The sequence below is a fragment of the Monosiga brevicollis genome, genomic scaffold (genome assembly GCF_000002865.3).
Source record: "Monosiga brevicollis MX1 MONBRscaffold_32 genomic scaffold, whole genome shotgun sequence".
Lineage (NCBI taxonomy): Eukaryota > Choanoflagellata > Craspedida > Salpingoecidae > Monosiga > Monosiga brevicollis.
In genome coordinates, this window is record NW_001865069.1 from 290800 (window position 1) to 302762 (window position 11963).

An 11963-nucleotide genomic window follows, 5' to 3' on the forward strand; every position below is an offset into this window, starting at 1 on the left:
GCTCGCTGGCTTGTCGCAACTATTCAAGCGTGCACAAACCATCAACAAGTTGTACAAATTCGATGGCACTGTGTGCCTTGGTTCGCAAAAGTGTGAGGTACGATTCAAGATCGACCTGAGCCTGCTGCTCGCGCTTAGCGGTGCTACGATACTGCTTTTGGTCCATGAGTTGCTCGCCCAGATAGACCAGCCAAGCGCAGTTGGTTTGTGGACAAAAGGTGTCCCATTGGTCATTGGTCAGCGCACGCATCTCACGATACACATCAAATTGTCGGTCTCCTTGTCCTTGGAACAACATCTCGTCCGAAGCAAGGTCAAAATATGTCAACGCTATGATGATGATGATAAGATCGAAATAAAAGACAAAGCCAAATAGTACGACAGTCAGTGGCTGCAAACGGGCAAACCGGCCGAGGCATCGCGCATGTCTTGCAACATACCTCCATCGCATTCCAAGCGTGATAACGTAAAGTCAATGATGCCCACTTGTAAGCCTAACGCCCCAACCCCATGCACGTCATGATGGTGAGAGCTGACACGGCCGGGTAGCCATGAATGCCGATAGGTATCTTGGCACAACTTACCGCCGGTGGGAATATTGAGATTGTATGATTGACCATCGATCTGCAGGCGTGAAGTAATGTTCTTGTCTTGCGTTGGGCGCAACAAGACTGTCAAGTCCAACCAGAGTCGGGTCATGACACCGTCAAGCGAAAGGATTTGAGGTGAGCATTGTCCCTTTGGGGATTTTACAACGATAAGATAAATGCGACGTACCGTTACCCCAATGACAATCGCGGTGCTCGAAGCGGTGCGCGGCTTCAGCTACGGCCAAGCCAGCGGCGGCTTGCAGCAGCACGTTCTGATAAAAAAACAAAACAAAACAAAACAAGGCCGAAAGCATTCAACCAAAAGCCCAAGTCAATGTAACGGAATGAGTTTGAAAGACACTCTTGGCAGCAGGCGCTTCCATTCTGTCGGGACGTACCTTGGCTTGGTAAAGTGAAGTCAGGTCGTAATCTTCCAAAGCCTGTCCTCCATTTGCAAAGGCCATAATGAGAAACAACTGCTCTTTGCCAAAATTATCTGGACGGTCGTTGAGGCATTCGCGGGTCTCATCGGCCTCAAAGGCATCCCAAGCTTTGAGCAAACACTTAGGGTAGGGGCCGTGGCACAGTGTCATGCGGTAGCACGGAATGAAGTGGGGGGAAGAGTACTCGGCCTCGGCCTCGGCCAGACCCAGTCGCGAGAGCGCATGTGTGGCAGTAACCTCGGACAGGATTTCTGCGGCGGCCTTTTGAGCCTCGCCGTTGTAAAGCACATCGCCTTCGATGGGCATGATTTTGAAGGCCACGCCCTGGCGCCCAGCCTTGTGAGTGGCAGACCACGTGGCTGGCAGCTCATCATACACGGTGGCAAAGACCTCGGCAAAGGAGCCCTCTCCAACCTTGAAGGCTTGGCCCATGGCTTTCTTGCCCCCAAATGCCTCGGCAAATGGCAATGGGCTGCTTTGTTTGCAAAGGGCATAGAGTTGTTTCAAGACTGTCATGGAGAGTACTGCCTCATCCGACTCTTTGGACGTGTTTACACTGCCGCAGCTCAAGGTGTCAATGTCCTCAGGGCTGGTCTCTTGAAGAGAAGCATTAGCTGATTCATAGATGGATGCCTCTCTTGTGCAAGTTGAGTCGGGCTCTGCATTTGCATCTGCCGTTGATGAGACGTCGCTGCTTGATGCAGTGAGTTTGCATGCCAAGTTATTTTGGTCTTGGTACTGGGACTGTTCGCATGCCACTGGCTCGTTCATCATCGTTGAGGTCGATTCATGCGGTGGGGCGTTCTCCGCGCAAAGGCTCGTCTCCGCGGGGTCGCTCTCATCGGCACGGCTTGCTTCTGCTGTTGGATTTGGTGGCAAAGAGCGCGAGGCCAGGGATTCATTCTGCACCTCTGCGTTTTGCAAGGTTGCTAGAGCAGCTAGATGTGCTTTGGAGCGTAGATGGCGATTCACGTAGCGTTGATCCTTCAGTGTTCGGTTGCAGGCTTGACAATGGAGGTTTTCGTCCATCACTGATGCATTGCTGATGGCAGATGCGTTGGCGCTGATACTGGCCGACGCATCGGCGGACGAATCAATCACTGAGATCTCTGAAGATGGCTGGCTCAGCTCACCACATGCGGCGGCAGCAATGGAAGTCTCATGGCCAGCGGGTGTGCTCTGGAGCAAATCAGCCTGTTGTTGTGAGGTGCTCTGATCTGGCTTGCAGTGGGAATTTGAACGCTCCACAGCCGATTCAAGATCAGCCACCTCAACTGCGTTGATGAGCTGCGAGCTTTGAGCTGATTGAGCCATAGCTTCGAGTTGCTCGCCATCCATGGAAATGCACTCGAGAGACGGCATCTCTGACAGATTCATATTAGCTAGGCGCTCAAGCTCGCGGTGAAGCGGGCGGGCATCTGGGCCTGGCTCAGGGGTGTGGATTTTGGTGACTGGTGTGGCCGCCTGGCTCTCCATCTGGAAAAGCAGGATAGGCAATGCAGGGCACAGCAGGCAGGTGTGAGAGAGGAAAGGAGAAAGGACAGGGCAGGAGAAAGAGGGCGCGTGCGTCTGTTGATTCATGCGGGACTGAAGCAGAGGGACGCACTGAGCTGATCATTGACAAATCCGGCTCTTCCAACGTGCGAAGGCCTTGTGGTGTCGAGGTCACAAGCCCCAAGGGCCCACGAAAAGGCGAAGCTTGTGGCGTAGCGAGTGCAAGCTCAGTGGCTGCCTTTTTGGAAGCGGTGCGATTGGTTCGGAGCTGCGAAACCGTTGTGCCTACGATAATCGAAGAGAGCTTTGATGAAGCAGAGATCAGGCCTGACTGGGAATCTTTCGCGGCTGCTTACCGTGCTTTCGGGTTGGACCGGTAGGCCGGGCCAGCGGGGAGAGGGGTAGCTATGGAGGAAACAATCAGTAGACCAATGAGCCATCCGAGAGCCGCTGACACCTGAAGTTGTTCGTTGTTTGGCGTGCGTGCTGATTGTCAACTTACACCCTCATCATCGGTTGCAAAGCCGAGACCAGCGGAGCGTCGCCGTCCTTGACGCCCGTGGGTTTTCAGCAAGGCACGCAATTGAGGTCGCACTTCTGGCCGGCGCGAGTAGCCGGACCAAGGCTCATGGCCTTTGGTGCTTGGAGTTCTATTACAAGCCATGGCGTTGTTTGCAAATGAAGTGAGCCGGGTTGGTGCCTGCCATGCTCAAAGTGTTTACACTGAAATTCACACCAGAGGCTCGACCTTCTTACCCTGGCGTGGCAGACGTAAAGCGATGATTCTCATCCGCAACGCTTCCGGGCGCCGGTGACGCCGGCGTGGCCTTGACGGGTGAGAGCGAGCCCAAGACAAGAAAGTGTATGAGGTGACAATACATAACCTGTCTCAGGCGGAGCAGGCACTAGCACAGATACATGTACAAAACACACCGAGTCATTCAAGGGTTTGTAGCAGGATGGCGTCGCCTCTTCTTTATTCAGCTGAGCTGCCGGGCGCAGTGGGGAAGGTTCAGCACTTCCAAATCCAAATGTGGCAGCTGGGGCAGCTTCTTTCTTGGAACCGGGAGCTGTCCCGCCACGGTAGCGTTGTCGAAACGCCATGCTACCACGGGCTACCAAAACGCCCTTTTGTTCCTTTTTTTTTTATGAGCTTTTGTCTGTTCCTTGGCAGAAAGGGAATAAGGCACAATACACCTTTTGCGCGTTGAGAAGAGCAGCAGCAGCAGCAGCAGCAGCAGCAGCAGCAGCAGCAGCAGCAGCAGGTATTTTTGAGTTTTGTGATCAAGCGATGCGTTTGAATTTGAGCGGGAAGAGCAAATTGTCAGACGTTTGTTTCTTGACTTTTGGTGTTTTTTCGCTTGCAAGCCAACGCACCTTTGTGAATGCTTTGTTGGTCTTTTGTTCGTGTGTGTGTCTCTCTCTGTCTCTCTCTCTGTCTCTGTCTCTGTCTCTCTCTGTCTCTGTCTCTGTCTCTGTCCTCTCTCTGTCTCTCTGTGCCTCTCTCTGAATCTCTCTCTCTGTCTCTCTGTCTGTCTCTGTCTGTCTCTCTGTCTCTCTGTCTCTCTCTTCTCGTCTCTGTGTGTCACTCTCTCATCTATTTTCAGTGAACGGCGGCGCGGCAGTGGCGGCGAGCGGACCGAAGAAGCTCGAGCAGAACCGCTTTGAACAGGCGTGCCTGGGTACTGTGCTGCTGGTTGAGGCTGTGAGGGTGGACGTTGGCTGTTGAGAACCAATCAGGATGGCTCCGCGCAAGCTCCGCGACTTGATCCAGCGCGTGCGCAGCGCCAAGACGGCAGCGGAGGAGCGCGAAATCGTGCAGAAGGAATGCGCAGATGTACGTAGTATGCAGTGCTGGCAATGTTCAATGCACACAGCTTGGTTGGGCTGAACGCAGCGCAACGCAGCGATTGCGAGGAGGCGGCGGCGGAAAGCACAAGTTGTTTTATTCTCTCGCCAGTTGCTGCTTTGTTTAGTCTTGTTGTTGAGCGGCTGTGGCTGAAGTGTCAATGGCCCGTGTGCGCAAGCTGATGCGCCTTGCAGAGAGAAAAGGGTTGGCTCATGTTGATGCACTGGGCGCTTGTTGCTGTGTCATAGATTCGTACGTGCTTCCGCAGCGAGGAGCGCGAGTACAGCGCCCGCAACGTCGCCAAGCTCCTCTACATTTACATGCTGGGCTACCCCGCCCACTTTGGCCAGGTGCGTGCGTCCCCTCGCAGATGGACGATTGGCGTCGTGGCACTGGCGTATCGCCACGTCCTTTCGCCTTTGCTGATGCCGGCCCTTTCAGGTTGAATGCATGAAGCTGGTGTCATCCAACCGCTTCTTGGACAAGCGCATCGGTACGCCGTACCCTCGTAGTTGGCTCTGCGTTCTGGGCGGGATCTGACCCGGCTTGATTGGCTTAGCTCACGTTGTTATGCCCTACCCCTCGGTCTTGCTGTGACTTCTGAAATATAGGCCATCTGGGCACCATGTTGCTGCTCGACGAGGAGAAGGAGCTGCACCTGATGGTGACCAACTCACTCAAACAGGACATGAACCACAAGGTTCCGGTACGTCGCTGCGCCGACCAAGCATACCGGGTCGATAGAACTGGTGCGCGCGTGTGTGTGTGTGTGTTTGTTGGTCTTGCTCTTACTGGCGCTGATCTTTTCTGCCATAGTATGTGGCCAGCATGGCCCTGTGTACGCTCGGCGCCATCGCATCCCGCGACATGGCTCGCGACTTGGTCGGCGAGGTTGAGAAGCTGATCAAGTCCTCCAACGCCTACATCAAGAAAAAAGCCACACTTTGTGCCGTCCGCTTTATGCGCAAGGATCCCATGCTTGTCGAAAACTTTCTCTCCTCCACCCGCACTTTGGTGTGTCAAAGGCGTTGGTCTTGTTGATCTGGTGTTGTTCCATTTGTTTTTATTCTTTGGCTCATGTTTATGGCTATGACTGCTGCGACCCCATCAGCTTTCGGAGCGTCACCACGGCGTCCTCATCACAGGCATTACCATGATTGAGGAAATTGCCATCAATGATCCCGAAGCACTCGGCCACTTTCGTCGCGTACGTCCTGTCATCACGTCACGACCCGCGACCATGGCGCCATTTCCCGCTTCCTGACCGCTGTGTTTGGTATTTGACATCCACCGCCCCCTAGCTGGTACCAAACCTGGTGCGATTGTTGAAGAACCTGATGTCTGCGGGCTTCTCCGCGGATCATGACGTCAATGGAGTGACGGATCCATTCCTTCAGTGTCGCATTCTCCGCCTCTTGCGTATCTTGGGCAAGGGCGACATGGAAGCTTCCGAGGCCATGAATGACATTTTGGCTGAGGTGGCAACCAACACATCCAGCACAACGAACGTGGGCAATGCCGTTCTCTACGAGGCCGTGCGCTGCGTCATGGAGATCAAGGCCGAGGTGCGTAACCGTATCTTGCCTTCCCTGGGCCAACTTGCTTCGCGCCTGCCCACCCCCCCCCCCCGCGCGCTTGGCCAGGTGCGCCATTGTTCGGCCGGCCAATCCCTCAGTTGCCCTTGTGTCACAAACACGCAGAGCGGCTTGCGCGTTCTGGCCATCAACAACTTGGGCCGCTTTCTGCTGAACCCCGACCGCAACATCCGGTGCGCCCTGCCCGAGCCAGTGCACAGCCCAATCATCCCTGCCCGCCAAATCCGCGTGTTTCTGACCCTTGACATTTATTTTTCCATCCCCGTGCGATAGCTACGTGGCCTTGACAACGCTTCTGCGCGTCGTGCAAGGTGGTGAACAAGGCGCCGAGGCCGTCCAACGGCACCGTGCCGTGATTGTAGATTGCCTGCGCGTGAGTAGGCCACACGACAAGGGCTCGCTCACCTTCTTCTACGCCTATAGACACTAAAGCTGTCACTCATGTACCCTGTATGCCTGGTCTGCTGGCGGTCTGCAGGAGCCTGACGTAACCATTCGTCGCCGTGCATTGGCCCTGGCGTTTGCCCTCATCAACTCGGTGAGTTTGCACTTGCTAGTTCCGTCCGATCTGTATGGGATCCCAACCGTCACCTTGTTCTTCTACCTATCGTTCACTTTTTGTTGGCCGAACTTTTGTTTATGAATCTAGAATAACGTTCGCTCAGTTGTGGCCGAGCTTCTCAGCTTTCTGGAGGTGGCCGAGAAAGGTGCGACAGCTTGGGTCATCATTCTTGCGACCTGGGGCTTCTGCTCATTTTGACACCTGCGCTACTTGTGGGCTTCCTCTCAATGAGAGCAGAGTTTCGCGCCTACATGGTCACCGAGCTCTTGGTGGCATCGGACAAGTTTGCGCCCACCGCCAAATGGCACGTCGACACTCTGCTGCGCGTGCTTGAGCTGGCCGGCGGTCATCTGACCGAGGAAGGCGTGGCTGAGGTTGTTCAGATTATTGCCGAGAAGGACGACTTGCATCGCTATGCTTCTCAGCGCCTTTTTGTGGCCTCGTGCAAGCCCAAGCCATCTCAACCCTTGTTGCAAATCTCTGCTTGGTGCATCGGCGAGTTTGGCGATCAGTTGATCGGTACGTGACTGTAAAATTGCCTTGAACTGAGACCCGTCGCAGCGCATCAAGAAGCCCACAGTCGCATTGACACCTTTTTTCCTCGTCCTTTGTGTAGCTGGTGGTGCCATTGAGCCTGAAGAGGGCGCAGAGCCCATTATTCCCTCGGGCGAGACGTTGCTGGAGCATCTCAAGGGTATCGTGCAGCACCCCAGTCATGGCCTGGTAAGATTTCCTTTCCTGTTTCTGTCTGTGTCTGTCTTGGCGTTGGTTTGGCATTTGATTGTCGCCATATCTGCTCAGAGCTTGCTCTTGACGCGAAACAATCTAACCCGCTCGGCCATATGGGTTGCTGTTCTTCTCGCCTGCTTCTGCTGATAGGCAACCAAGGAGTATGCCATGAACGCAATCATGAAGCTGTCGGTTCGCGATCCAAACTTGGCTGGCAGTGTGCGCAACACGGTACGTTCTACCAACACCTCTCTGGGTTGGCGTTTCATCCGGGCTACCGACTTAATTTCTCAATCATTTTTTTAACTTCTTTGACACACACCGGATTTGGGGTATAGTTGGATCCCTTCCGTCGTGCGCACGACGAGGAACTTCAGCAGCGTGCAACCGAATACTCTGCCGTGTTCTCTTCCTTTGATCACATGCGCGCCGCATTGTTGGAGCGCATGCCCGTCGCGGAGAGCAAACAACACCGCGTCATCACAGACCAGGAACCGACTCCGCAAATCGCAGCACCGGCCGAAGCTGCAGGTGAGTCGTGGAGTTGAGGCCTGCGTGATGACCTAGTGGCCTCTCGTCTTTCGTCTTGAACTCATGGCTTTCTCTTGATTTTGGGCAATCAATGGGATGGCAGGCGGCGGAGATCTGCTTGACTTGCTCGGCGACTCTGGTACGAATCTAGATGCTATGCGTTCCATTCCATCTTCCAGTTGCAGCTTGCTCTGTTCGCCCAGGCCTCACTGCTTCGTTGCGCAATGCATGTGTTAGTCCCAGCTTCAACTTCCGCTCCAACGGGCAGTGCCGATAATGGCTTGTTGGATCTCTTGGGCGGCGGGGCACCAGCGTCTACAAACACACCCATGAGTGGCGGCGACGGTGGTCTCTTTGATCTTCTCGGTGGTTCAACTGGGTCAACGCCGGCGGCGCCTCCCAGCAGCAACGGTGAGAGCTGCTTTATGTTGCTTGTTTCCGAATTTGTCGCACGTCCCTTGGCCTGCCGACCCATTTTTGTCCTCATGGCTCGACGCTCTTTATGCATCACGTATCGGTTGTACAGGCGGTCTTGATGATTTGTTGGGCGGCCTGTTGGGTGGGTCCTCTACTCCAGCCCCAGCCGCGACCTCTGCCCCCTCCAGCGGTGGCCTAGATGATTTGCTTGGTGGCCTGGGAGGCGGCTCTGCGTCTGTTGAGCCCGCGTCAAACGGTGAGCTCTTCCCTTTTTAGGCTGTGATGCGTCTTTTGTTCAAACGCTTGGCCGCATTGGTTCATAACATGTGTTCTCATATGTGCGACGTGTGTGTGCGTGTGTGTAGGCGCCGATCCCTTTGGTGGAATGTTTGGGGCTGGCTCACAGGCGCCGGCCGCTCCTGTTCCTTTTGAGGCCTTTCACGAAGATGGCTTGCGACTCATGTTTGCAGCCACCAAGCAAGCAGACGGTCGTGAGTATTTGAGTATTTGAGCATGAAGTCCTGCTGTCTGCCCCTCGTTGGCGGCTTTTTTCCCCCTTCTGATTGTCCCCGCTTTCTGATTTGCAGAGATTGTGGTGGACATGGTTGCCACCAACAGCACCATGAACGCACTGACAAACTACAACCTTCAAGTGGCAGTACCTCGGGTAGGCTGAGCGTGTCAAGCATCCCCAGACACTTCATTTGCAGTTTTGCAATTCGATGACCTCATGTTCTGTTCAATGTTTGATTCCTGGCTTAGTCATTTACTGTCCAGCTACAACCAGCTTCAAGCACCACTGTGCCTGCAGTCAACTCGGGCCAAGTGACCCAGAAGGCATATGTCACAACGAGCGGCGTATGTTGGCGCTCCAGTCGTGCTGGCCGGACTTTTTTTGGAAGTCTCAGAGTGTTCAAAGTGGCTTTCATCGGTTGTACTCACACATACGCTGGGGCTGTGCTTGGCTTGCCTTTGTTGCGCTACCTTAGGGAGCACCCCTGAAGATGCTGTTGCGTATTAGTTACGAGAACGATGGCATGCCCATTATGAAGCAACACCAGGTCGGCAACTTTCCAGGTCTTACAGCTTAAGAAACTTTTGTTGATGAGAATCCGGTCCGGTTCAGACGCTAGCCTGGACTCTGTTCCCCCATGTGTCAACATGATCCCCGTTCGCTTGCCCGCCCTCGTTCTTTTTGTTCTTGCGGGCCAACGGCCTAGAGCCCCATGAATTGACTTCTTTGCAACCGCTATTTGTTTGCGGCTTTGGGAGTAGCCCCCTTAAGCTGCACACTCACGTGATAGCATGAAACCGACTTGCCTCGCTAACCGCGAGGAAAAAGATGCCATCAACTCTTCCAATTTTTTTTTTTTTTTTTTGCTTTGTCTCTCTTTTGTCTCTCTCTGTACAAGCACCTTTCTCTCACACACACATGCATTTTTCCTCACTGACTCACTGACATGAACTGCTTTGCAACGGTCTCTCTGGGCTACGCCGCCCTGTGCGTGGTACGACACGATAACACGCCAGTGGACCGTGGTACTGGTGCAGTACTGAGACGGCTGCGGCTTTGTGGCTATCGGCACGAATTCTACTCACCGAGCCTATATGTTCCCTGGTGTGTGATGATCGTTTATTGTGGGGAGTAGGTGGCGTATCTGTACCGCAAGCTGCGTGCGCCTGGTTTCAAGGTCGAAGGCAAGCATGCCGTCATCACCGGCGGCTCTCTAGGCCTCGGCCTGGAAATTGCCAAGAAGTTTGCCGCGGTATGCCGGCGCTCTCTTTCTTGACCGCGGCCTTGATGTGGCTTGTGTGGCTCGTGTTGATCTGCATGCGTTTGCTCTGTGTGCAAACAATCTCCAGGCTGGCGCCAACGTGACCATCATGGCTCGCAACGAAGCCAAGCTCAAGGCCGCCGTGGAGGAAATCAGCCGCAACAAAAAAGATCTCAGCAAGGTACTTTTGTTTGGAACATCTCCTTCGACGCAGTTAAGATTCAGATGCCCACGGGACGAGATCCATCACACGCTCAACCAGCCATGCCGTTGATTTCATGCGAGTAGATTTGCTACGTGCCCTGCGACGTGACAAACGTCGAGGCAGTCAGGGAAGCTCTGACCCGTGCTACATCCATCAATGGTGCCATTGATTATTTGATTTGCAGCGCAGGCATGGCGGCGCCTGGCTACTTTTTGGAGTCTAAGATTGAGACTCATCGTCAGCAGATGGATGTCAACTACTTTGGCTGCGTCAACATGGTCCACGCAGCGCTGCCCGACATGATCCAGGCCAAGCGCAAGCCCACCATCATCCTCGTCAGCAGCGCCGTTTGCTTTGGCAGTGCGTACTGCTAGCGAAAGGAAACGCGGCACGCCATTGCTGGCTCCCTCACACGGCGCTCGGTGCTGGCGCTCGATCCCTCCCCGACCTAGGTTTTGTGGGCTATTCACAGTACTCTCCGTCCAAATTTGCCGTGCGCGCCCTTGCTGATGCCCTGCGCAACGAGCTCTTGGTGAGTTTCCTGTGTGCTCGAATATCGTGGAGAAGCAAGGCGACCCTTGTGCTTGTTGACACCACCGTTCAGCTCACGCTGTTTGGGCACAGCGCTACGACATTCGTGTGATGATTTACTTCCCATCCAGCATGAACACCCCTGGTTTTGAGATCGAGGAGCTCACCAAGCCCCAGGAGACGCGCGTAAGTGCCAAGGCCACCTCATGCGCGCGCCCAGTCATCAAGTGCGCACCTTCACCATCCCTTGCTGGCAACATGCGGTCCCACCTTAAAAGGACATTGAGGGTCAAATGGGCCTCATCGAAGCGGACCAGGCAGCGCAAAAGTTGATCGACGGTAGGCCCTGAACTTTTTTCATTTATTTTTTTATTTTTTATTTTTTATTTTTTTAAATGCTTTCGGTTCAACGAACCGGCGTGAATAGCCTTGATAGAATGCTTGCTTTTCAAGCCAATGCCATGTGCAACACCTGATCTGTACTTTGCTTCCTCACCGCGTTGTATGTGTGCTAGGCATCGCCAGCGGTGCTTACAGTGTTACCACGGAAGCTCTCGGCGAGTTGGCTCGCATGGTAGGGCGACATCCACCACCCCTTTATTTGTTTTCTGGGCTCTCGCTTGTCTTTGATGCGCTGGGCGTTTCAATGTAGGGCACTTGTGGTATTCAGCCGCGCGAAATGCCCCTCCTCGAAATTTTGGTGGCACCAATTTTCGTGGTTGTAGCCCTCGGATACCAGGTCTACATGGACTATACGGCGCGCAACGTAAGGCCTGCCGCAACATGTGGTTTGCCCGTGCTTGCGTGTTCATTTTGACGTCGCTACAACGAATGCATCGCAGGGAGCTGGCAAGTCCAAGAAGGAGTAAGCTTGATGACGGCCCAGGGCTGGGGCGACAAATTGAGAGATCTTTGCGCCATAAATTCATGAGTGAAACGACAAATAGCGCCGGCACACAGTGCGAGCGCGTGAGCTGAGCATCCGGGGTGGAATGGCCACAAGATGAAGGCCATAAGCGGGTAGCCGTTGTACATGAAGGGAGGCGGCGGTCGGATCTAGTGCAGGAGCTGCTTGGCAGCCATACGGGTCAGCACGGCATCCTCCAGACTGCTGACACGCTCCTCTTCTGGAGTGATTTTGTACAGCTAAATGGCAGTTTATAGACACAAGCAGGTGTGCGCGGTATGCCGATCATGAGCGACCTGCCACGGATGACTGCATGGGGTGCCGGAACGGTGCGC

At 54.3% G+C, this 11963-nt stretch overlaps 2 protein-coding genes across 2 annotated transcripts; one reads left to right on the forward strand and one right to left on the reverse strand.

Annotated features, from left to right (window-relative positions):
• Positions 1-39: 39 nt before the first annotated feature.
• Positions 40-3631, reverse strand: MONBRDRAFT_29201 (uncharacterized protein; the record flags this gene model as incomplete). Its single annotated transcript, XM_001749668.1, has 9 exons — positions 40-330; positions 408-494; positions 585-671; positions 778-862; positions 989-2643; positions 2884-2932; positions 3030-3177; positions 3284-3432; positions 3461-3631. Coding segments are annotated over 9 exons (2722 nt in total), but the record flags the coding sequence as incomplete, so codon positions are not given.
• Positions 3632-3912: 281 nt separating this feature from the next.
• On the forward strand, positions 3913-11660 carry MONBRDRAFT_34237 (uncharacterized protein; the record flags this gene model as incomplete). The annotated part of the gene is made up of 32 exons (XM_001749612.1): positions 3913-4133; positions 4268-4364; positions 4625-4726; positions 4818-4869; positions 4988-5082; positions 5193-5390; positions 5488-5583; positions 5774-5941; positions 6077-6144; positions 6245-6344; positions 6450-6509; positions 6621-6678; positions 6771-7052; positions 7150-7256; positions 7413-7493; positions 7601-7793; positions 7897-7932; positions 8031-8204; positions 8320-8466; positions 8576-8701; positions 8798-8877; positions 8973-9068; positions 9200-9271; positions 9860-9976; positions 10074-10166; positions 10274-10550; positions 10643-10722; positions 10815-10907; positions 11000-11060; positions 11237-11295; positions 11374-11487; positions 11564-11660. The coding sequence occupies 32 exons, from the start codon at positions 3913-3915 to the stop codon at positions 11588-11590; spliced, it is 3630 nt and encodes a 1209-aa protein (XP_001749664.1). The 3' UTR covers positions 11591-11660.
• Between the last annotated feature and the right edge of the window lie 303 nt (positions 11661-11963).